The 22,463-nt window shown below is 40.2% G+C and overlaps 2 protein-coding genes across 2 annotated transcripts; both read left to right on the top strand.

The window, feature by feature from the left end:
• Nucleotides 1–7,237: 7,237 nt before the first annotated feature.
• LOC109873058 (caveolin-2-like) lies at nt 7,238–11,231 on the top strand. Its single transcript, XM_020464611.2, has 3 exons — nt 7,238–7,504; nt 10,146–10,333; nt 10,673–11,231. Exons 1-3 carry the CDS (start codon nt 7,289–7,291, stop codon nt 10,821–10,823), a joined length of 555 nt encoding a protein of 184 aa, XP_020320200.1. The 5' UTR covers nt 7,238–7,288; the 3' UTR covers nt 10,824–11,231.
• Nucleotides 11,232–18,131: 6,900 nt separating this feature from the next.
• LOC109895422 (uncharacterized) lies at nt 18,132–20,597 on the top strand. The gene is made up of 6 exons (XM_020489086.2): nt 18,132–18,245; nt 18,469–18,571; nt 18,745–18,917; nt 19,126–19,239; nt 19,351–19,441; nt 20,018–20,597. Exons 2-6 carry the CDS (start codon nt 18,505–18,507, stop codon nt 20,095–20,097), a joined length of 525 nt encoding a protein of 174 aa, XP_020344675.1. The 5' UTR covers nt 18,132–18,245; nt 18,469–18,504; the 3' UTR covers nt 20,098–20,597.
• Nucleotides 20,598–22,463: the final 1,866 nt, after the last annotated feature.

Raw genomic sequence — 22,463 nt, forward strand, 5'->3', positions numbered from 1 at the left:
TTCAAAAAGGCTTTACGACGAAACCACACCAAACGATTATGTTACATCAGTACCTAGTCACAGAAAAACAGTCATTTTTCCTGCCAAAGAGAGGAGTCACAAAAAGCAGAAATAGAGATCAAATTAATCACTAACCTTTGATGATCTTCATCAGATGACACTCATAGGACTTCATGTTACACAATACATGTATGTTTTGTTCGATAAAGTTCATATTTATATCCAAACATCTCAGTTTACATTGGCGCATTTACGTTCAGTAATGTTTTGCTTCCAAAACATGAGGTGATTTTGCGGAGAGCCACATCAATTTACAGAAATACTCATCATAAATGTTGATAAAAATACAAGTGTTATGCATGGAACTTTAGATAAACTTCTCCTTAATGCAACCACTGTGTCAGATTTCAAAAAAACTTTACCGAAAAAGCACACCATGCACTTATCTGAGTACGGCGCTCTGACACAAAACAAGCCATACAGATATCCGCCATAATGTGGAGTCAGTAAAAGTCAGAAATAGCTTTATAAATATTCACTTACCTTTGATGATCTTCATCAGAATGCACTCCCAGGAATCCCAGATCCACAATAAATGTTTGTTTTGTTCGATAAAGTCCATAATTTATGTCCAAATACCTCCTTTTTGTTCACGCCTTCAAATCCAAATTCATTACGTGCAGGTCAAACAAAAAGTCCAAATATTCCATTACAGTTCGCATAAACATGTCAAACGATGTATAGAATCAATCTTTAGGATGTTTTTAACATAAATCTTCAATAATGTTTCAACCGGAGAATTCCTTTGTCTTTAGAAAGGAAAAGGAACACAGCTACCTCTTACGGGAGCTCGTGTGATCAGCACATGCCAGACACATGATTGAAAGAGCTCTCATTCCCTCCTACTTCACAGTAGATGCCTGAAACAAGGTTCTAAAAATGGTTGAAATCTAGTGGAAGCCTTAGGAAGTGCAATATGACCCCATAGACACTGTATATTCAATAGGCAATGAGTTGAAAAACTACAAACCTCAGATTTCCCACTTCCTGGTTGGATTTATTCTCAGGTTTTTGCCTGCCATATGAGTTCTGTTATACTCACAGACATCATTCAAACAGTTTTGGAAACTTCAAAGTGGTTTCTATCCAAATATACTAATAATATGCATATCTTAGCTTCTGGGCCTGAGTAGCAGGCAGTTTACTCTGGGCACCTTATTCACCCAAGCTACTCAATACTGCCCCCCAGCCATATCTTGTCACCATGGAAATGCAGTGAGGCAGGGACACATAGCAAGAAGGTCCTCTGCTGCAGTGCTGATGCTTGGCTTCAGATCCAGATTGGGAGAGCAGAGGGAGAGAGAGAGGAGCATGCTCTTCATATAGGGAGGAATTCAGAACCGAGTTAGGTGTGAGTAAATGGAACTTAATTCCCTTTTTATGCACGTTTCTCTTTACACATACAGTATTCTGACCTTGAACTTAAGCATGGGGAAAAGGTTGTGCCAGCCAACTATTTGTTTTGGTTGGAGATCACAGAAATGGAAGTGTGGCAGAGGTATGTTTACGGATATGCATATTCTGACTTTGACTTCATTCCATAATAATTCAACCACTTTTAAGGACGAGGAAACCATCAATAAGGTCGAACAGCCGGTCGGTTCCAAGTGGAAAAACATCTGCTTAATTTTTTTTGCGATTGTAAATATAAATGAAAATAGTTTTAGATCTATTTTACATCATGATCATTGGAGACAAATGTGAAACCAGTCATATTTCATCAAACTGAAAGCATATCAACATAACAGAAATGTATGCCCTTTTGCCATAGTGAAGTATGAAATCCTGTGCCTTTATGCAGAATTTAAATTGTATGTCCTTATAACTTGCAAAGATGAAATTTGGAGACTCAAACTATAGGCTTCTGTTAAAAAAAAGTACAATTTGAATTGTGTTAAATTTTAGCCATTTTCGGAAGCCACCGTCAGTAATGCCCACATACATTTATAACTGTCAATTTAGTTTTTAATTTCCTTCAATTTTGCATAATTCCATTACATTATTAGTGTACCTTTCTTTCCTCTGTCATATTAGGCTAACATATTACAAGTTGTGCAATAATTTGAGAATTTTTTTAATCATCATGGAACGCGGTGACTGTTGTTGTCAAGAGGACTGGGCGTTGTCATCACAGTTCAATGATTAGTGAGTATTAGGGTAGATTTGACCATTGTTCAACCCCTGCTTTACATTTTTCTCACCTTCCAATATTTAATGGATTAAACAATTAAATATAGCAACTTATAACTGTATTTTTGATTCATCAATTTATTTTGTGTGTAAAGTCTCTCTTACCTGTTTTTTAACCCTAAATAAATCTACAAGATCAGAGTATTTTTAAATCTACCAATTGGTGTTGAAAAAGAGACGAATATGCATTTATTTAGATGGCTTTATTTAATTGATCCCTAATATTATGAACCCGTTCTCTCGATTTAATCTAATGAGTCTGTCGAGAAAATTTGAATTAAAGGTACACGTATTTAAAGGGATCGTTTAAAATAAATGTTCTGAAAACCCTGTTGAATGAAAACTCCATGAGATATTCTGTTGCCCAGCAAGTAGGAGGGTTTTCAGCAGTTGAATTAAATGTATTCAGTGCGCGCAATGGAACCACACCTGCAAAGCCTGTTCCTAAGTATGAATCAGCTCCACAGCCTATAGCTACAGACAGACAGACAGACAGACAGAGCCTTATTACCATCCAAATAGAGTGGAAAAACAGGCCAGGATAAGACTCAGAAGGCGATTTAACCTATACCTGAAGATGTGGACCACTATAGTGACAGTTCCAGTGAGAGAGAAATAGTGAATGTCCAATGGAAAATCATTACTGAGTGATATTAACGGTCTGGGAGTGATGACACTGTGTCATTTTATGACGGCTCCCTATCTGGATTGGGGCTATCACAAACAAGGGAAGACTCAGGGCAGTTTGTTCCCAAATAATGAAAAACAGCATGTTGTCTGGCAAAGCCATGGAACAGGAGAATTTGCTTATTATCATGTAACATGGGTTGTATGAATGACCAGTCGATGTATTAGGAAGAACAGGGCGGTAGATCATCAAACACACCCACACAAGTATTTTCACTAGGCATTTCACATACATACACTTAGGTTGGAGTCATTAAAACTCATTTTCAACTACTCCACCAATTTCTTCTTAACAAACTATAGCTTTGGCAAGTAATTTAGGACATCTACTTTGTGCATGACACAAGTAATTTTTCCAACAATTGTTTGCAGACAGATTATTTCACTTATAATTCACCGTATCACAATTCCAGTGGGTCAGAGGTTTACAAACATGAAGTTGACTGTGCCTCTAAACAGCTCGAAAAAATCCAGAAAACAATGTCATGGCTTTAGAAGCTTCTGATAGGCTAATTGACAATACGAGTCAATTGGAGGTGTACCTGTGGATGTATTTCAAGGCCTACCTTCAAAGTGCCTCTTTGCTTGACATCATTGGAAAATAAAAAGAAATCAGCCAGATCTCCACAAGTCTGGTTCATCCTTGGGAGCCATTTCCAAACGCCTGAAGGTACCATGTTCATCTGTACAAACAATAATAGTACGCAAGTATAAACACCATGGGACCACGCAGCTGTCATACCGATCAGGAAGGAGACGCCTTTTGTCTCCTAGAGATAAATGTACCACTAAATGTACGAAAAGTACAAATCAAGCCCAGAACAAAAGCAAAGGACCTTGTGAACATGCTGGAGGAAACAAGGAGGAAACAAGATCATACTTTTTGGAGAAATGTCCTCTGGTCTGATGAAACAAAAATAGAACTGTTAGGCCATAATGACCATCGTTACATTCGGAGGAAAAAGGGGGAGGCTTGCATGCTGAAGAACACCATCCAAACGTGAAGCGCTGGGGTGGCAGCATCATGTTGTGGGGTGCAGGAGGGACTGAGGCAGGAAAAGTATGTGGATATATTGAAGCAACATCTCAGGAAGTTAAAGCTTGGTCGCAAATGGGTCTTCCAAATGGACAATTACCCCAAGCATACTTCCAAAGTTGTGTCAAAATGGCTTAAGGCTTAAGGACAACAAAGTCAAGTTATTGAAGTGGAAATCACTAAGCCCTGACCTCAATCCTATAGACAATTTGTGGGCAGAACTGAAAAAGCGAGCAAGGAGGCCTACAAACCTGACTCAGTTACACCAGCTCTGTCAGGAGGAATGGGCCAAAATTCACCCAACTTATTGCGGGAAGCTTGTAGAAGGCTACCCGAAACGTTTGACCCAAGTTAAACAATTGAAAGGCAATGCTACCAAATACTAATTGAGTGTTTGTAAACTTCTGACCCACTGGGAATGTGATGAAAGAAGTAAAAGCTGAAATAAATAATTCTCTCTACTATTATTCTGACATTTCACAATCTTAAAATAAAGTGGTGATCCTAACTGACCTAAGACAGGGAATTTTTACTAGGATTAAATGTCAGGAATTGTGAATATCTGAGTTTAAATGTATTCATTCGGCTAGCACGGAAACCAAACCGGCTGCGCGCATGCGCCATCGTGCATACATTTATGGACACCAAACGCGATCACGACACGCAGGTTAAAATATCAAAACAAACTCTGATCCAATGACATTAATTTGGGGACAAATTAATGTCCCCAAATTAAAGTTCACTATAAAATACTACAGTACTTACTATATGTAGTAAACTGTAGTATACTGTATAATACTATACTACACACTGTAGTATCCCTCGATCAAGTGTAGTGCATACTATAGAATATTGTCGTATAGTGTAGAATACTATAGTAAATATCCAAAACACAACACTTTTTTTACTATAATAAATACGATAGTATTTAATTTGCATATATCCTGCCAATTCCCCTCCCCCATATCCAAATTTGTGAGAAACCTACATGCCATGTAAAGACCATATTGTTTTCCATACAAGTTATAGAAAAGAGCAGAAGTGCTGAACTATCTGTTTAGGCAACAGTACTACCTACGTACAAGTTATGGAAAATGTGCTCTTTCATTATTTCTCCAAGGAGAAAGCCTCCACTTCTAGGTCAAAGATAATACAATAAAAACACAATAGTAAATACTACAGTTATGTCTGCAAAAACATTACAGTCTGCAAAAACACTACATTAATTACTATAGTATATATTACAGTTTTCTTTTACTACAGTATTTATACTATAGTTAACTGTAAATACAACAGTATACTACGGTAAAGTCTGCGGAAAAACCACTACAGTGAATGCTATAGTATTTATACCATAGTATACTATAGTATTTTTTCATGTGGGTCTCTATAAGGTCCAAGGGTATTAATCCATAACCCCATGGAGGGGTCACAGGGAGGAGGGGGTTTGACCTCAGAGTGGTTCTGTTGATCGCTAGCCAGTCAGGCCTGAGTTGGGAGGCGGCATGTAGAAAACAACTGTCAACAGGTCATTAGACTTGGAATCACAGACTGATGCATGGACAGACGGACGTGCACACACACCCTCACGCATGCACGCACCCGCACACAAACACACACACCTCTTTCTTTTGATGCACACTTCTATGTGTCTGTTGATATAATTATGGCCAAACAGTGGGTGGAAGGAGGGGAATAGTGTCCATGAATGAATCAGAGCGTGGAAATGATTTGCTCTGTCTGGTTTGCTACATCTATTGGGTGCAATCACTGAGGGGATCAGGGACAAGAGGGAAATCACACAGACACGCAAGGACACACACACACACACCCACACGTGCACACACACACACACACACACACACACAGACGATCTGCTAATGGGTCCAAAGGTCGGAGAAAACAGATTTTCCCCTTAAAGCTCCCTGGGAATCCAGAGCTGGTAGGGGAAAATGTGCTCAGAGAGAATTCAGACAGTTGTCTATTTAGTCCTGTAGCCACCTGGTGGTACTTACCCACAGCCCCTCTCTTTGACGATCTACAGTACATAGATAATATGAAGTAGTGTCTGGCAAAGGTGTGGGCCACAAAGGGCTGCCTGCTTGGTTAATAGTATTTCAATGTTTCTATCATGCTAAACACATGATTTGATTATATAATATGACAGATAATCCAAGCCACGACGGATTGAGTTAGGCTACATCATTTTTCTCTGCCGCAGAGAGAAATAGCAGGCACTGAAAGCAAAGGCTCTGCCTGTGCTACTCACCCACCAAGCTGCCTGGTGCACTCCATCACCATGGTTTCACCAGACATCAATCATCACATCCATTCTCAATACCCTCCTCCAGAATGGCTGCTGTAAAACCGATCCACCCATCAATACCATGGGGAGAAACTCCATTCAGTGCACTAAATCATCAAGTCAAAGCTTGTTTGATGATTATTGTTGTCTGTATATTTAGCTGCTCTTTGAGCAGTCTTTACAGTAACTAGCAATTGGTAGTCATACAGTTAAACAAATATTGATGTGCATAAATTATAATTCACCCTGTCAGCTTGCATTTTTGGCAATCATGTTTCATAGGCCCCTAAATAGAAAAAACGGAGTACAAAGTCTTGGCCAACAGAGAGCGCTATGGAGCCATACAACAGCTCTATCACAAGGCTCTGAACAGGTAGCTTGCTGGCGCTCCATGTCTAGCTGCAGACTGATGGACAAACTGCGTCAGCTCTGTCTCCTGTGCTGTTCAACCAGGTGATGCAGATTACATCCCCGGCATGACATCTGCCACTGACAACACAATAACAGCACATCCATATGAAACCTGCTGGGTGTGGATCTATTGGGTGTGGATCTATTGAACCAATTAATTGACTGATTTGTTTATGCCCTTAAGACATCATTGTCTCACTATGTATTTTGTATTTTGTAATGATTTACAGGTCAAAGCAGCATTGTGATTAGCGCAGTGCTGTCAATGGACTCACTCATATCAACACGGATGCCTCAGATATTTTTGGTATATCATTCGCAAATTTTACAATATGGTGAACAGCTCCTTGTTTAGGAAAGTTATCACACAGGTCAAATTAGCTGTAGAATGTCATAAGTTATGGGCCTGTGAAAGCCAATTTGGGCATTCCACACTGAGGGAGTATGCACTGATGCAGTCACCCATCCACTATGTCCCACCGAGGTGCCAGTGACTGGGCTGCTGAGGCGAGCGGAGTGGGATTGGTCTATGGTGGTCGACCCCCTTTCATCCGCTCTCCCAGCCCAGTGAGGGTGCATGCCACTGAGGCACACACACCATGACCACGGGGCGTACACCAGCTGAGACCAGGCTAGACCTGGAGGACATAGAGGAGCAGGGGATCCCTCCAGGCAGACACACTGCAGAGGGACTACTGGAGGAAGTAGTGGAGGTAGAGGCAGAGGAACCAGCTCAGGAGGAGGACTCCACCCACAGTGACATCAGGTCTCTGGTCAAGAACAGGGACCCAAGGGGAGTCAACAAGTATCTAAAGGTAACTGACACACACAGCAGCACAGCCCGGTAAACAGTGAGGTATAGTGCCTTGCAAAAGTATTCATCCCCTTTGGCATTTTTTCCTATTTTGTTGCATTAAAACCTGTAATTTAAATGGATTTTTATCTGGATTTCATGTAATGGACATACACAAAATAGTCCAAATTGGTGAAGTGAAATGAAAAAAAAATACTTGGTTCAAAAAAGTAAAAAAGTAAATAAATGGAAAAGTGGGACGTGCATATGTATTCACCCCCTTTGCTATGAAGCCCCTAAATAAGATCTGGTGCAACTAATTACCTTCAGAAGTCACATAATTAGTTAAATGCAGTCCACCTGTGTGCAATCTGTGTCACATGATATCAGTATATATACAGCTGTTCTGAAAGGCCCCAGAGTCTGCAACACCGCTAAGCAAGGGGCACCACCAAGCTAGCGGCACCATGAAGGCCAAGGAGCTCGCTAAACAGGTCAGGGACAAAGTTGTGGAGAAGTACAGATCAGGGTTATAAAAAAATATCTACAACTTTGATCATCCCCCGGAGCACCATTTACTCCATTATAAAAAATGTTAAAGAATATGGCACCACAACAAACCTGCCAAGAGAGGGCCGCCCACCAAAACTCATGGACCAGGCAAGAAGGGCATCAATCAGAGAGGCAACAAAGAGACAAATGATAACCCTGAACGAGCTGAAAAGCTCCACAGCAGAGATTAGAGTATCTGTCCATACGACCACTTTAAGCCACACACTCCACAGAACTGGGCTTTATGAAAGAGTGGCCAGAAAAAAAGCCATTGCTTAAAGAAGAAAATAAGCAAACACGTTTGGTATTTGCCAAAAGGCATGTGGGAGACTCCCCAAACATATGGAAGAAGGTACTCTGGTCAGATGAGACAAAAATTTTGCTTTTTGTCCATCAAGGAAAACGCTATGTCTGGCGCAAACCCAACATCTCCAATCACCCCGAGAATACCATTCACACAGTGAAGCATGGTGGTGGCAGCATCAATCATGCTGTGGGGATGTTTTTCACCGTTGGGGACTGGGAAAACTGGTCGGAATAGAAGGATTGATGGATGGCGCTGAATACAGGAAAATTATTGAGGGAAACCTGTTTCAGTCTCCCAGAGATTTGAGACTGGGACTGAGGTTCACCTTCCAGCAGTACAATGACCCTAAGCATACTGCTAAAGCAACACTAGAGTGGTTTAAGGGGAAACATTTAAATATCTTGGAATGGCCAAAGCTCAGACCTCAATCCAATTGAGAATCTGTGGTATGACTTAAAGATTGCTGTACACCAGCGGAACCCATCCAAATTGAAGGAGCTGGAGCAGTTTTGCCTTGAAGAATGGGCAAAGATCCCAGTGGCTATATGTGCCAAGCTTATAGAGACATACCCCAAGAGACTTGCAGCTGTAATTGCTGCAAAGGGTGGCTCTACAAAGTATTGAATTTGGGAGGGTTATGCACGCTCAAGTTTTTCTGTTTTTTTGTCTGATTTCTTGTTTGTTTCACAATTAAAAATACTTTTCATCCTCAAAGTGTTAGACATGTTGTGTAAATGAAAATGATACAAACCCCTCAAAAAAATCTATTTTCATTATAGGTTGTAAGGCAACAAAATAGGAAAAATGCCAAGGGGGTGAATACTTTCGCAAGCCAATGTAAAGTGGAGGTTTAGACAGATTGTACTCTGTGGGAGATAAAAGCACTACATGTGTTTGCACATACTCCACATACAGTACCACACATCCTCTGTCTGTTGACTCCAGATAACGGAAGGGGAGGTTTAAACACAGGGACGAAGTAAGAGAGACACTATGGAAACAATCACATGATGATGTTCTGACATACTCTGGAAATGTTATTGTTGAGATAGGAACTCATTTGGAAAGATTTTGGTCGCATACATAGTGCTGTGTACACCATGAGCCGTTAATGGTCGACTTGTTATGTAATGTCTGTATAATGTATACATTGTTCAGTGGTATGGATTAACTGCCTAGGATTTTATTGAGATGAGCACTCGTTTATCTTAATTCCCATATCTTTAATGGTACACTGGACATACATCTGGAGGCAATAGGAAGGGAGATCTGCCATCCAACGAAGTGGAATGTGATGTTGGAAAAGCAGTGTGTTGAGCGATGCTGACCTTGTGTGGCCACAGTTAGAACAGTGCCTTGTATGTCATCTCAAAGATCAGTACTCCTTTCCCACTTCAAGGCTCTGTTCAATCTGTATCGCTGAAGTGTTACAGATTGGTCAATAGAAATGTAAAGGTAATTGGCGATTGAGCTGACATATGCAACGTTTACTGTGAATGCCGTCTCTGCTAAAATGGGAACGTTGACTTTAAATTTGAATCACACAGTAATGCTGTTCTTCAGTGATACAGATTGAATAGAGCCTTAAGTCTCATTGTAATGTGGTTACTTCAGTAAGTGCTACAATGGTTCTATGGTTCCCCTGCATCCAAGTTCTGAATGTTATTGGTGAGAAAATACAGTTTTTATGGAGAACCTCCTTTTTCTGACCATACCTATGCATAGACCTTCACTAAAGCCCCATGCTAAAGAGAGCTTCCACCAGGCCGTGCCCAGACTGACTGTAGACTCTGTGTCTCCTGAGGTGACCTTTGAGGACGTGATAGCAGAGCCCCCCTCGGTGCGGAGCTTCGATAAGGTGTGGCTGTGGAGCCACGCCCTATTTGAGGTGTCCCGTCTCTGGTGCTACCGGCTGATCTCCCTCCTCCTGGCCGTGCCCGTCTCTCTGGTAGCAGGGATCCTCTTCGCTGTCTTCAGCTGCCTACATATCTGGTGGGTCCTCTCACCTTTGAACTCCTTTGACGTGATCTACTCAATGTTTTCAGTTAGTGTTTGATGGAGTTGAATGATGTGCTTGGGGTTTCAATGCATGGTGTATAGTATAAGGGCTCTATTCAATCCGTATTGTGGATGTTCAGCTTTACAGCAGAGACTGCATTCATGGTAAACACTGCATACAGTATGTCGGCTCAATCGGAAATTACCTTTACATTTCTATCGTGGAATCTGTAACGATTCAGCTTTACAGATTGAATATAGCCCTAAATGATCTTAAAGTGACATTGACCTAGCCTGTTTATGCTCACTCTTTGTCTGTTTGTCTGTTTCCAGGCTGATCATGCCCTTTATTCAGCTCTTCCTGATCAACATGCACTGGGTTCAGACTGTGTGGGGCAGTGTATTGGACATCGCCATCACTCCCTTCTTTAAGAGTATGGGGAAGTGCTGCAGTAGCATCAATGTCCGACTGGCCAGGGACTGATGTTGGGCTCTGCCACCTTCTATGGGAGTGTGGAGGGAATGTGGATGGAGTGGGCTGGGTTGGGTTGATGCACACTACATATGAACTGGTTGTTTGCAATCATGTCTCAATCTCTAAGAAAAATAATGTTGCTGCCTTCTACTCTGCAAAGAACAAATTGAAACAAGTAGAACTTGTAATTTTTTAGTAAATATGTGAAATGAAGTTACGTGAATTAGACAGTATCTAAAAGATTATATAATTTATGTGTTTTCTATTTTGCTTAGGACATTCAGAACTGTTATTGGTAATGTACTATCGTACTCAATTTAATCTCTAAACCACAACTTGAAAGAAAGTTGTTAGCAATTTAGATTAAACATAATGCAGCACAGACACGTGCACGTGCACACACACGTACATGCACACACCCACACACACACACAAATTCCACATGCTGATGTAAAGGAAAAATTCCTCCTGACAGAACAGATTATGTGGCCAGTGATGCAGGTTTTTCCCCAGTAAAATAGGGGTATGGAATTACATTTCCTCCACTGACTGGCCAATTATTTTTCTGTCTCAGGAAATGGTTCAGGTTCTAAAAATGAATGCTATTTCTTTGTTCCAGAGTGGTTGTCAAGAGATTGTGCAAATTCTGCTGATCTGATGCATCCTCTTAACCGAGGTGCTGTAATTACTGGTTGTGTGATCTAGTTGTGCCTGTTAGAATTTAGAATCCAGGTAGATTCAAAGCTCAGTTTGGGATTAAAATCTATCTGCCCATGTTTAGTAGAACAGAAGTAAGAGCATAGTTGCAGGTTCTAAAATTGGCTCAAACTGAGCTACTAATTTGTTTCTGGACCTACAGTATAGGCTTAGGCAATTATACCTGCAAATTGATCTAGCAGTAAAAATTATGCAAATGCACTCATTGGGATTTCTAGCCTTTCGCAAACACTGCAATTCTCTGGAGCATGGATCTGTTTCGGAGATATAGTAGGCAAAAGGGCCAAACTTGTGAAGCAACTCCTTTTGTGATACATTTGGTTCATTTTCAAGGGAAATTGCAGTGACACGTACATATACCCCGGGGATACATTTTTCAACTTCAACTGGGATTGCAATAAAAAACTTTAGTTATCTGATGAACCGTACTGTTCTGTAAAGAAGTCAACACCAATGTCAAAACATCTAGGAATCTTAGATGACCAATTGTACTGCTTTGCTTAGTGTTTTCTCCTTTGCCATCTGTCTGTCTGTCTGTCTGTCTGTCTGTCTGTCTGTCTGTCTGTCTGTCTGTCTGTCTGTCTGTCTGTCTGTCTGTCTGTCTGTCTGTCTGTCTGTCTGTCTGTCTGTCTGTCTGTCTGTCTGTCTGTCTGTCTGGTCTGTCTGTCTGTCTGTCTGTCTGTCTGTCTGTCTGTCTGTCTGTCTGTCTGTCTGTCTGTCTGTCTGTCTGTCTGTCTGTCTGTCTGTCTGTCTGTCTGTCTGTCTGTCTGTCTGTCTGTCTGTCTGTCCATTTATATATCTACCTACCTACCTACCTGCTTGCCTGCCTGAGTGTCTGTCTGTCTGTCTGTCCGTCTGTCCGTCTGTCTCTCGCTTGTCTGCCTGCCTGTAGGTCTGTGTTGTGTGCCAGCTGTCTATCTGTCTGTCGGGCTGGACCTGCTGCAGTCAGTTTACAGTACTGACACACAGGAGACACAGACGGGTGCACTGTGACACTCAGGGATCTATTTCTATCCCTTCTACTCCTATGTGCCCCGACCCCCAGACCCCGGCCCCCAGCCCCACTCCTCCTCTCACACCATGCTGAGAATATACTCCTCTAATTGGGTTGGCTCCTGCTCACACGCACTCTGATCCCATTCCACCACTCTCGCTCCTTCTCTCCCTTTCTCCCTCTCTCTGTCTCTCTGTCCAAAGGGAACTGGGGTAGGGAACATTATCAAGCCACTGCTCTGCTGTAAAGTCACACTTCATCCATGCAGTCTGTTTTGCATAATACTGGACAGTGTCTGTTATGTAGATAAATAGCAACAGGTTTACAATAGTGATAATCTGCTATTACTGTTACTTGCTTAGCTTCCTCTTCCTCTTCTTTCCCCCTCCTCTTCCTCCCTATTTTCCATATCATCATATTTTCCATATCATCATAATGTATCTATGGTCTTGTTTATGCAACAAGCAAATATAGAATGTAATGACTGATTGGGACAACTGTAACAAGGAATCCTACAGTAAATCAGATAATCCATTTATTTTGAGAGAGTATTGACTTTTATAGGGGAATGTAGACAGTTGGACACATCTGACTCAGTAAATGATGATAGATGCCACTTGAAATTCTTTCTTGTGTAATGATGTCATAATTTCAAATAATGTGCATGTGAGAGTGACCACTATTTTTTGGGGTCCACTGTGGGTCATAAGGCCCGGGGGGGGGGGGTGGTATATGGCCAATAAACCATGGCTGTTCTTATGCACAATGCAATGCGGAGTGCAGGGATACAGCTCTTAGCCGTGGTATTTGGTCCATATACCACAAACCCCAGAGATACCTTATTGCTATTATAAACTGATTACCAATGTAAATGTCATACCGGTGGTATACTTTCAGCCAATCAGCATTCAGGGCTTGAACCAACCAGTTTATAAATAGGCTTATTGTTAATTTTATGGGGTCAAATCTGCTTACTCATGGTCATCTTGAACTAGTTAATCAAAACATTTGTATTTATATCAACATATTATTTTCTTCACCTTGAAATTGGGAAGTAGTTACAATTGTGATGTAGGCTAGGTTTTATAGTAGATCAGTGAGAAAAAACGTAGTCATGCATTTAAATTCCACATAAGGCAGCAAAATGTGAGACTTGTGCCAGGGGTTGTACTGTACATTTCCAATAGTCACAGTGTGCAACATCACAGGGTTGTTTCACTTCAGAACCTTATCACGGGTCAGTTAAGGACGGTGGTTGCTATGACATTAGTTGCTTGTTTTTCGAACAACATTACTGTATCTTTATTAGTTATTTATCATCTTTGAAATTTACTCAATGTATCTTCCTACATTTGTTGATTAAGGCAAAACTGAGGTTTTAACTTTGAAGAAGTGACTATACAAAACGTTTGTAGTGAGGAGAGTAACCAGCATGTTTTCTGGGACACTAGTTGTCATATTTGGTCTCTTAGCCTACTGGTCATTCTGTATAATTTTACTTAACTATCCATGTAAGTCTGGTAAAGTGCTGCAGTACAAATGCAGGTGAATAAGAGAAGCAATGGGAGGAAGAAAGCAAGAAGACAACAGCTGAGGTTGGAGCTCTGGCTTGTTTTTTCGTACTGTTCCAACCATCAGCTTCCTCTTCAGGAGCTGCAGTCCCAGCTTGTGCGAAGTAAAAAAGTTAGCGCATGTGATGTTGTGGCCACTGGGTCCCTGTGTCATGTTCAGGACAACCCGCGTCCCTTGATTCTTGTCAGGGGCTCTGCAATCTGGCTTCCCCATATACACTTGCAAGTTCCACGCATATGATGAAGCAGCATCACAGGCAGTCCAGATCTATATTCCACATTTTGTGGATTTAGACGGTATGTACTGTCTGAAGGGGCAGCGGCCCCTAAATGGCAAGCTGCTCATCAACAGTAACGTTGGGCCCAGGGTTGTAAAACAGGCGAAGCGGATAATCCTGGAAATAATGTGAATTTTTTCCAGAGACATTGTTGCATGGAAAAGTTATCTGCCAGTTTCTGCATCCCACAGGGATTCTGTGGATTCCCCTTTGGATCTGAAAACCCCAGCAAGGATAAGGACCCCAAAGTATGCATGTAAATGAGTTTGGTCCATCTCCTTCCATCTCTTTCCAAAAACACACCTTCCCTCCAGATTAGTGCAGTCCAGAATGATTTTCTGGATGGTGTCTGGGATAAAAGAAGACTTTATGTCCTGCACATGAGTAACATGAGTAACATGAGTAACAGCCATCCGCTTCGGCCCTGGTTGCATCCTTATCATATTAGCAGCCATGCAGGGTGGCTAATTCCTTGGGCAAGAAGACCATTAAATTTCACAATGTTTCGACATCCATATTTCTCCTGCAGGCTGCTGATTAGCTGGTTCTGACGGGCTGGTCCTGGGGCTGGCTGAGTGTCAATCTCATCCTCTTCTTCCACCTCACTGTCAGTCTCCGAATTGACAGACATGATCCTCATATTTGGAAAATTCTTCATTTTCCAAAGTGGAAGACATTCCTTCCACACTAGCTTCTCTCTCTGCAAAAAAAATTCTAAGGCTCTCTGAGCAGAGATTCTAATTTATTTATTGGTAAGGAGCCACACATGCAAAGCTGTTTATTTGTTGTGTCCCTCCCTCAATTTGTTCCTGGCTGGGCTGGTGAATACTGAATTTTAAAAAATGTATTGAAATAATGTATCAAAATAATGTATTGTAATAACATTGTGCAGGTTCCTGCAAGACATTGCGTAGTTTCACACACTACAAAGGGTAAAGAGTGTGAGAAAAGCAGGAGACAGACAGATTCTTGGTGCTATGTTGAAACAGCAGGCCCAGGGAGGAGGAAGACAGAGTGAAGGCACACAGCAAAACTTTTTGTTACATTTGAACTTGTTTACACCTACACACACTTTTCCACAATTTTATTACCCTCGGATTCAGTGGACTTGAACACCACCTATGTAATATAAATATGTAGGGGGGTGCACACTGTGCAAATATGTTAATGAAAATATGTTATTTTACATGTTCTTCACAGAAAATGAGCCAAGGCCAATGAGTCTCAGGTTGAAAGAAGTATTAATTGTATCATTTTCTTCTAATATACATTGAAAATGGGTCCCACAGACCCGAACACCACACAAGGGTCAATAAATAGTTATTGTAACACCTCATCGGGCAGACATCAGATTAACATCCAATTGGTTACTATTTGATTTCGTAACCATTGCCAATCATTGATTGATCATCAAAATTCTTGGTCCGGTTAAGTTTATGGGCCCACTTTTCACAACAACTACAACAACAAAATATGCCATATTGTCAAACGTCTTGAGGCCATAATACACACCAGTGAAAAGTCTATAGTCTATATTGTATAATAATAGTGAAGACATCAAAACTATGAAATCACACATACGGAATCATGTAGTAACCAAAAAAGCGCTAAACAAATGAAAATATATTTTAGATTGTATATTCTTCAAAGTTGCCACCCTTTGCCTTGATGACAGCTTGGCAAACTCTTGGCATTATCTCAACCAGCTTCACCTGGAATGCTTTTCATTCACTCTGCCGTCCAACTCATCCCAAACCATCTCAATTGGGTTGAGGTCAGGTGATTGTGGAGGCCAGGTCATCTGATGCAGCACTCCATCACTCTCTTTTTTGGTCAAATAGCCCTTACATCGCCTGGAGGCGTGTCATTGTCCTGTCATTGTCCTGTTGAAAAACAAATGATAGTCCCACTAAGCTCAAATCGCTGCAGAATGCTGTGGTAGCCATGCTGGTTAAGTGTCCCTTGAACTGTAAATAAATCACCAACAGTGTCACGAGCAAAGAACCACCACACCATCACACCTCCTCCTCCATGCTTCAAGGTGGGAACCACACATGCAGAGATCATCTGTTCACCTACTCAGCGTCTCACAAAGACAAGGCGGTTGGAACCAAAAATCTCAAATGTGGACAGATTTCCACCGGTCTAATGTCCATTGCTCGAGTTTCTTGGCCCAAGCAAGTCTCTTCTTATTATTGGTGTCCTTTAGTAGTGGTTTCTTTGCATCAATTCAACCATGAAGGCCTGATTCACGCAGTCTCCTGAACAGTTGATGTTGAGATGTGTCTGTTACTTGAACTCTGTGAAGCATTTATTTGGGCTGCAATTTCTGAGGCTGGTAAATCTAATTGACTTATCCTCTGCAGCAGAGGTAACTCTGGGTCTTCCTTTCCGGTGACGGTCCTCATGAGAGCCAGTTTCCTCATAGCGCTTGATGGTTTTTGCGACTGCACTTGAAGAAACTTTCAAAGTTCTTGACATTTTCCTTATTGACTGACCTTCATGTCTTAAAGTAATGATAGACTGTAATTTCTCTTAGCTAATTTGAGTTGTTCTTGATATAATATGGACTTGGCCTTTTACCAAGTATGGCTATCTTCTGTATACCACACATACCTTGTCACAACACAACTGATTGTCTCAAATGCATTAAGAAGGAAAGATTTCATAAATGTAATTTTATCAAGGAACACCTGTTAATTGAAATTCATTCCAGATGACTACCACATGAAGCTGTTTGAGAGAATGCCAAGCGTGTGCAAAGCTGTCATCAAGGCAAAGGGTGGCTACTTTGAAGAATCTCAAATATGAAATATATTTTGATTTGTTTACTACATGATTCCATATGTGTTATTTCATCATTTTGATGTCTTCACCACTATTCTACAATGTAGAAAATTTTACAAATAAACCCTGTAATGAGTAGGTGTGTCCAAACCTTTGACTGGTACTGTATATAATATGCACGAAACAAAAATATAAACGCAACATGTAAATTCATGGTCCCATGTTTCATGAGCTGAAATAAAAGATCCCAGAAATGTTCCATATGCACAAAAAGCTTATTTATCTGACATTTTGTGAACAAATTTGATTACATCCCTGTTAGGTATCATTTTTCCTTTGCCAAGATAATCCATCCACCTCACAGGTGTGGCCGATTAACAAGCTGATTAAACAGCATGATCATCACACAGGTGCACCTTACGCTAGGGACAATAAAAGGCCATTCTGACATGTGCAGTTTTGTCACACAACACAATGCCACAGATATTTCAAGTTTTGCAATCCACTGGCCACAATCAACAGCCTGATCAACACTATGTGAAGGAGATGTGTCATGCTGCATGTGCCCAACAGATCCCTGATTAGGGCATAATTTATTAATTTATTTATTTCAATTGACGGATTTCTTTATATGAACTGTAACCAGTAAAATCTTTGAAATTATTGTAGATTGCGTTTGTATTTTCATTCAGTTTACATAATATAATGACATTAACTGTACTGTAGCATCTTTCATATGCACCCATTAACACCCATAATTGTCCTAGGAAAGCAGAGATAATTTGTGCAGGATTATAGTACAGTATAGATACAAAATGCTGGGTTCACTCAAGTAACACGTTGCGTTCTCAACAGTAATCTCACATTGCACACAGTGACATTACAGATCCCAATGACTGATCAGTGTTGCAAAATCTGATGGAAATGAACACAAACATGACCTGACATGACTTGCAGATGATATCTCAAGCAGAACTTCTCAACATCTCTGTTTATAAGGCCCTACATTTGGACTGAGAAGACACCTGAACTTTCTGAATACTTTTTGAGGAAGGCAGAGGTCATCTTCTCTCTGCTGACTTTGGTAAGGATATTTATGATTTTGGTGTTTTACTCATAACAAAGCTATGAATGCCACAAATAGATCAGATAGATTTGTACCCGTTGCTCTCAAAACATTGTAGAAGTGAAATAATAATGCATATATTTTGTATGGACTTATTTTATTGTGCATAAATCTGTGATATACTGTATATTCTGAGTAACACACTGTGTTGGTATAACTCTGTACATGAAAATAACTGCAGTGAGACTACCAGAGCACCACCATTGTCCAGGTCATCATGGGAGTCATGACTGTGTCTGTTCTTTTCTGTGTCCTCCTCACCTTCCTGGGGACCGAGGTGACTGGTGAGTGACAGCCATGCTTGAGCTCAATCCCATCTCCACTCCAGATACAGTGTACATAGAAACGTTTTACCATCATTTACTCTCAGGATTTTTTCGTTTGGTTCAATCTGTTATTGTGGTAATTTTGCATGGAACATACATCTTGCAGGGATCTGAAATATTTGTCTTCTCAGGGAGGTCTCCCCTATGGTATCCCAATTTACCCCAACCAGTGGAGAGATTTGCAAGAAGATCTGAACCAATTAAAGATCTGTACCAGTGTCCATCTGGGTTTTCTCGACCCAACCATTTCTGGAGCACTTGCTACCGTTTCGACAGCAGTTTGAAGTCAATGTCGGCGGCAAATGTAAGTTTCATGACTGATGTTTACTGACATGCATCCCATTTAGAGTGATGATACGTGAGGTGGAAGATAGTTTGTTGTATTGTTCATCCTCAATATATGAATATGAATGAGATGGAACGCCTATATCAATTCAGCTTTATGGATGATACAAATAAAGACAATGAATGAATATGAGAAGTCAATGTCATGCTCTTGCTTCCTCGTACAGAATGCATGCCGTCAAAGAGGTGGATCCCTTGCTTCTATCACTAACAGTAAGGTGTACGAGTATGCTCTTTCCCTGGTAGAAGATGGATATATCTGGGTTAAGGGGAGCCATGAGGTAAAATACCCTATTCCTAGTCCCCAAAGCACTGTAATTTAATATTTATTTTGGTTAATACTGGCTACCAATTAAATACGGATGTTAACTTTTCCCTTTTCTCCCTGGCAGTCTGGATTTCCCCAGAAGAACTGGTTGAAAGGCTCTGTGCGTGACCAGAATGGAAAGCATGAGGGCTGCTTGGCATTGGTGAAATTTGGTGGTCAGTATCGCAAACTTATTCTTGTTTTGGTAACAGTAAACAATAGGGGGCTGGTAAAATTACTTTTATAGGGACCACAGATTAACTGTGTTCATATAGTTGTGTCACAACTGTCTAGACAAATGTGCTCTGGAACCCCACTTCGTGGAACCCCAAGTAGAATGATCTAAGGGCTGGATTCAATCCGTATCGCAAACGTGCAGAGGAACATCTGCGTTAAAACTCAATTTAAATTTAAACTCAATGTTCCCTTGTTCTCAGAGAATGCATTCATGGTAAATGCTGCATATGTCATCTCAATCAGAAATTACCTTTACATTTTAACTCGGATGTTCTGCGATACGTTCCACGATACTTCCACGATACGGTGAGCAGGAGTGCAATGTCGATTCACTCCATAGTGGGTTTTTATAGTGGTAGAGGAGCTCCTCTGGTTAAATACAGAATGAGAAAGTTCTGTCATTTTCATCAGTCCCATTCAGTGAAGGGTCAACAGCCGTACGTACCTGTTGTCCATGGTCATTGTTCCTCTGTTCTGCCTTGCCCTGAAACTCACAAGGACATTCTCCTTTACAGAAAAAACAGGTTTTGATGATATCAGCTGTTCCAGAGTGGACAACACCGCGTTCGCTCTCTGCGAGATAGAAACGTCTTAATTCTTCGTGTAAGAAGGCTAAACAGAGAGTGGATTTTGCCAAAACTCTCTGATTTTCTTTTTCTACTATCGCACCAAATTGTTCTGAATTGACTTTAAGTCTAATACTCAGAGACAATATCATGAAAAGTGATGTAATAGCTACAGATTCATACATAATGATACATTGATTCAATTGTGTTTCACGTGGCCTTTTTTCTACTGAAATTAATAGTCTGGTTTTGCAATGGAATTGTCACTGTAGTATTCTGGAAGCTATCTTTAAGATACTGTACCAAACATGTGGGTACATACAAAAAGGTTTGATTCCCTTACAATCCCATTTCAAGATGAATTATATAATTATGAAAACATACAGTTATTCTCAATACTTACGCTAACAGTGGAAATAGTCTATATCCATTATATCTGGAATATCTATTGAATTTGTGAAATTGTTGTGCCATGTACATCCCTCCTTGCTTCCTTGCATATCTTTTTGAATAAAAACATTCAGCATCACCCTGTCTCAGCATGATCAACTTATATCACTGTAAAATAAACAACATCAATCAGTAGGGTCATCTCAACCAGCAGCACTTACATAAATAGTATGTGCACTATCTAGTCATATTTTATTGATCATATTTGTTAACATTATTATAAAGTGTTGTGATTGTTTTTAATATCTGTGTTCTTGCATGTACATTGATTGATTGATTAATCTTATGCTACACACAGATAAATAGCATACATTTTTCTAAACAAATCCAATCAGTTAGTTTGATTTATTGCACCTGTTACTGAAATGGTTGTTCCAGTTTAAATGGTTTAGGTAGTCTCCTTATCAACTTTCCTAACCCTGACAGTCATTTCAAATGCAGGTTGCAGGTGAATAAAAATTCAAACTATTGGATGTCCTAACCTTGGCCGGATTCCAATAGGAATTACACTTCACTTTGCAAGCCAGTATAATGTGACTTGCAGGCCTGATGTGGACTGTAAAGCAGGAGTTTCCTAAAACCACTGCGGTAGGGTCAAATTAGGCCATCAACGTTAGTTCTGATGATATATGTGTTGTAATGTTGTAGAGTTACATTTTAATGATAGCATTCACCTAGGTACTCATTTGTTGCGTGTTTGAATCTCATCATGGACAACTTTAGCGTTTTAGCGAATTAGCAATTTTGCAACTACTTACTACTTTTTAACTACTTTTCAACTACTTAGAAAGTTAGCTAACCCTCCCCTCCCCTTAACTTGAACCCTTTAACCTAACTCCTAACTCTACCCTTAATCTAAACCCTAACCTTAACCTCTAGCCCAGCTAATGTCAGCCATCTAGTTAACGTTAGCATTAGCCACCTAGCCATCCAGCTAAAGTTAGCCACAATAAATTGGAATTCGTAACATATCATACCTATTGTAAATTCGTTACATATAACATATAACAGGGATATGAACACATTTGTGCATACAATTTGAGATAAATATGTTTTTTGTGTGTATGGAACATCACTTTGCGTTTATATTTTTGTTCAGTTCAAATCTGCTTACTCGTGGTAGCTAGTCAATTAAATACTTTTACATTTTTCATTTTTAACTAGTTAGTAAAAATGTATTTCTACATATTCATATTCTATTCTTCACCTTGAAATTGGGAAGTATGATCAGTGGAGGCTAGGTTTTGTAGTAGATCAGTGGAAAAAGGTTAAATTCCATAAAAGGCAACAAAATGTAAGAATTGTGCCAGGGGTTTTACTGTACATTTCCAATAGTCACAGTGTGCATGTCAACATTACAGGGTTGCTTAACTTCAGAACCTTATCTGCACCTGATCACAGGTCAGTTAAGGACATTGGTTGCTACGACTTTAGTTGCTTGTGTTTCGAACAGCATTACTATACAGTATCTGTATAATTTTTTTATCATCTTTGAACATTATTCAATGTATCATCCTACATTTGTTCATTAAGGCAGGTAAAACTAAGGTTTTAACTTTTCGGGGACACTAGTGGTCATATTTGGTCTCTTAGGCTACTGTTCATTCTGTGTAATATTACATAACTATCCATGCAAGTCTGGAAAGGTGCTACAGTACAAATGCAGGTGAACATGCGAAGCAATGGGAGGAACAATGTAAGAACAGAAAACTGATGGGTGCTTACTATTTGAAATCTGTGAACCTAGCTAATTATTGAATGATTATCGATTATTGATTCCATTGAGTTTATGGGCTCAGTTTTACAACGAGAACAAGAACAAAATATGTTATATTGTCAAACATCTTGGGCCTTAATACCCACTATATAATACCCATTAAACACAATCATTTTCATAAGAAGCAGAGATTATTTGTGCAGGCAGTATAGATACAACATGCTTTGT

The sequence above is a fragment of the Oncorhynchus kisutch genome, linkage group LG1 (genome assembly GCF_002021735.2).
Source record: "Oncorhynchus kisutch isolate 150728-3 linkage group LG1, Okis_V2, whole genome shotgun sequence".
Taxonomy (NCBI): Eukaryota; Metazoa; Chordata; class Actinopteri; order Salmoniformes; family Salmonidae; genus Oncorhynchus; species Oncorhynchus kisutch.

Coding starts and splice junctions, on each gene's coding strand:
- LOC109873058 (XM_020464611.2), top strand. CDS start 7,289: ATGACCACGGGGCGTACACCAGCTGAGACCAGGCTAGACCTGGAGGAC. Junction 7,505..10,145: donor GAGTCAACAAGTATCTAAAG/GTAACTGACACA, acceptor GTGTCTCCTGAG/GTGACCTTTGAGGACGTGAT. Junction 10,334..10,672: donor TTCAGCTGCCTACATATCTG/GTGGGTCCTCTC, acceptor GTCTGTTTCCAG/GCTGATCATGCCCTTTATTC.
- LOC109895422 (XM_020489086.2), top strand. CDS start 18,505: ATGGGAGTCATGACTGTGTCTGTTCTTTTCTGTGTCCTCCTCACCTTC. Junction 18,572..18,744: donor CCTGGGGACCGAGGTGACTG/GTGAGTGACAGC, acceptor TTGTCTTCTCAG/GGAGGTCTCCCCTATGGTAT. Junction 19,442..20,017: donor GGCATTGGTGAAATTTGGTG/GTCAGTATCGCA, acceptor TCTCCTTTACAG/AAAAAACAGGTTTTGATGAT.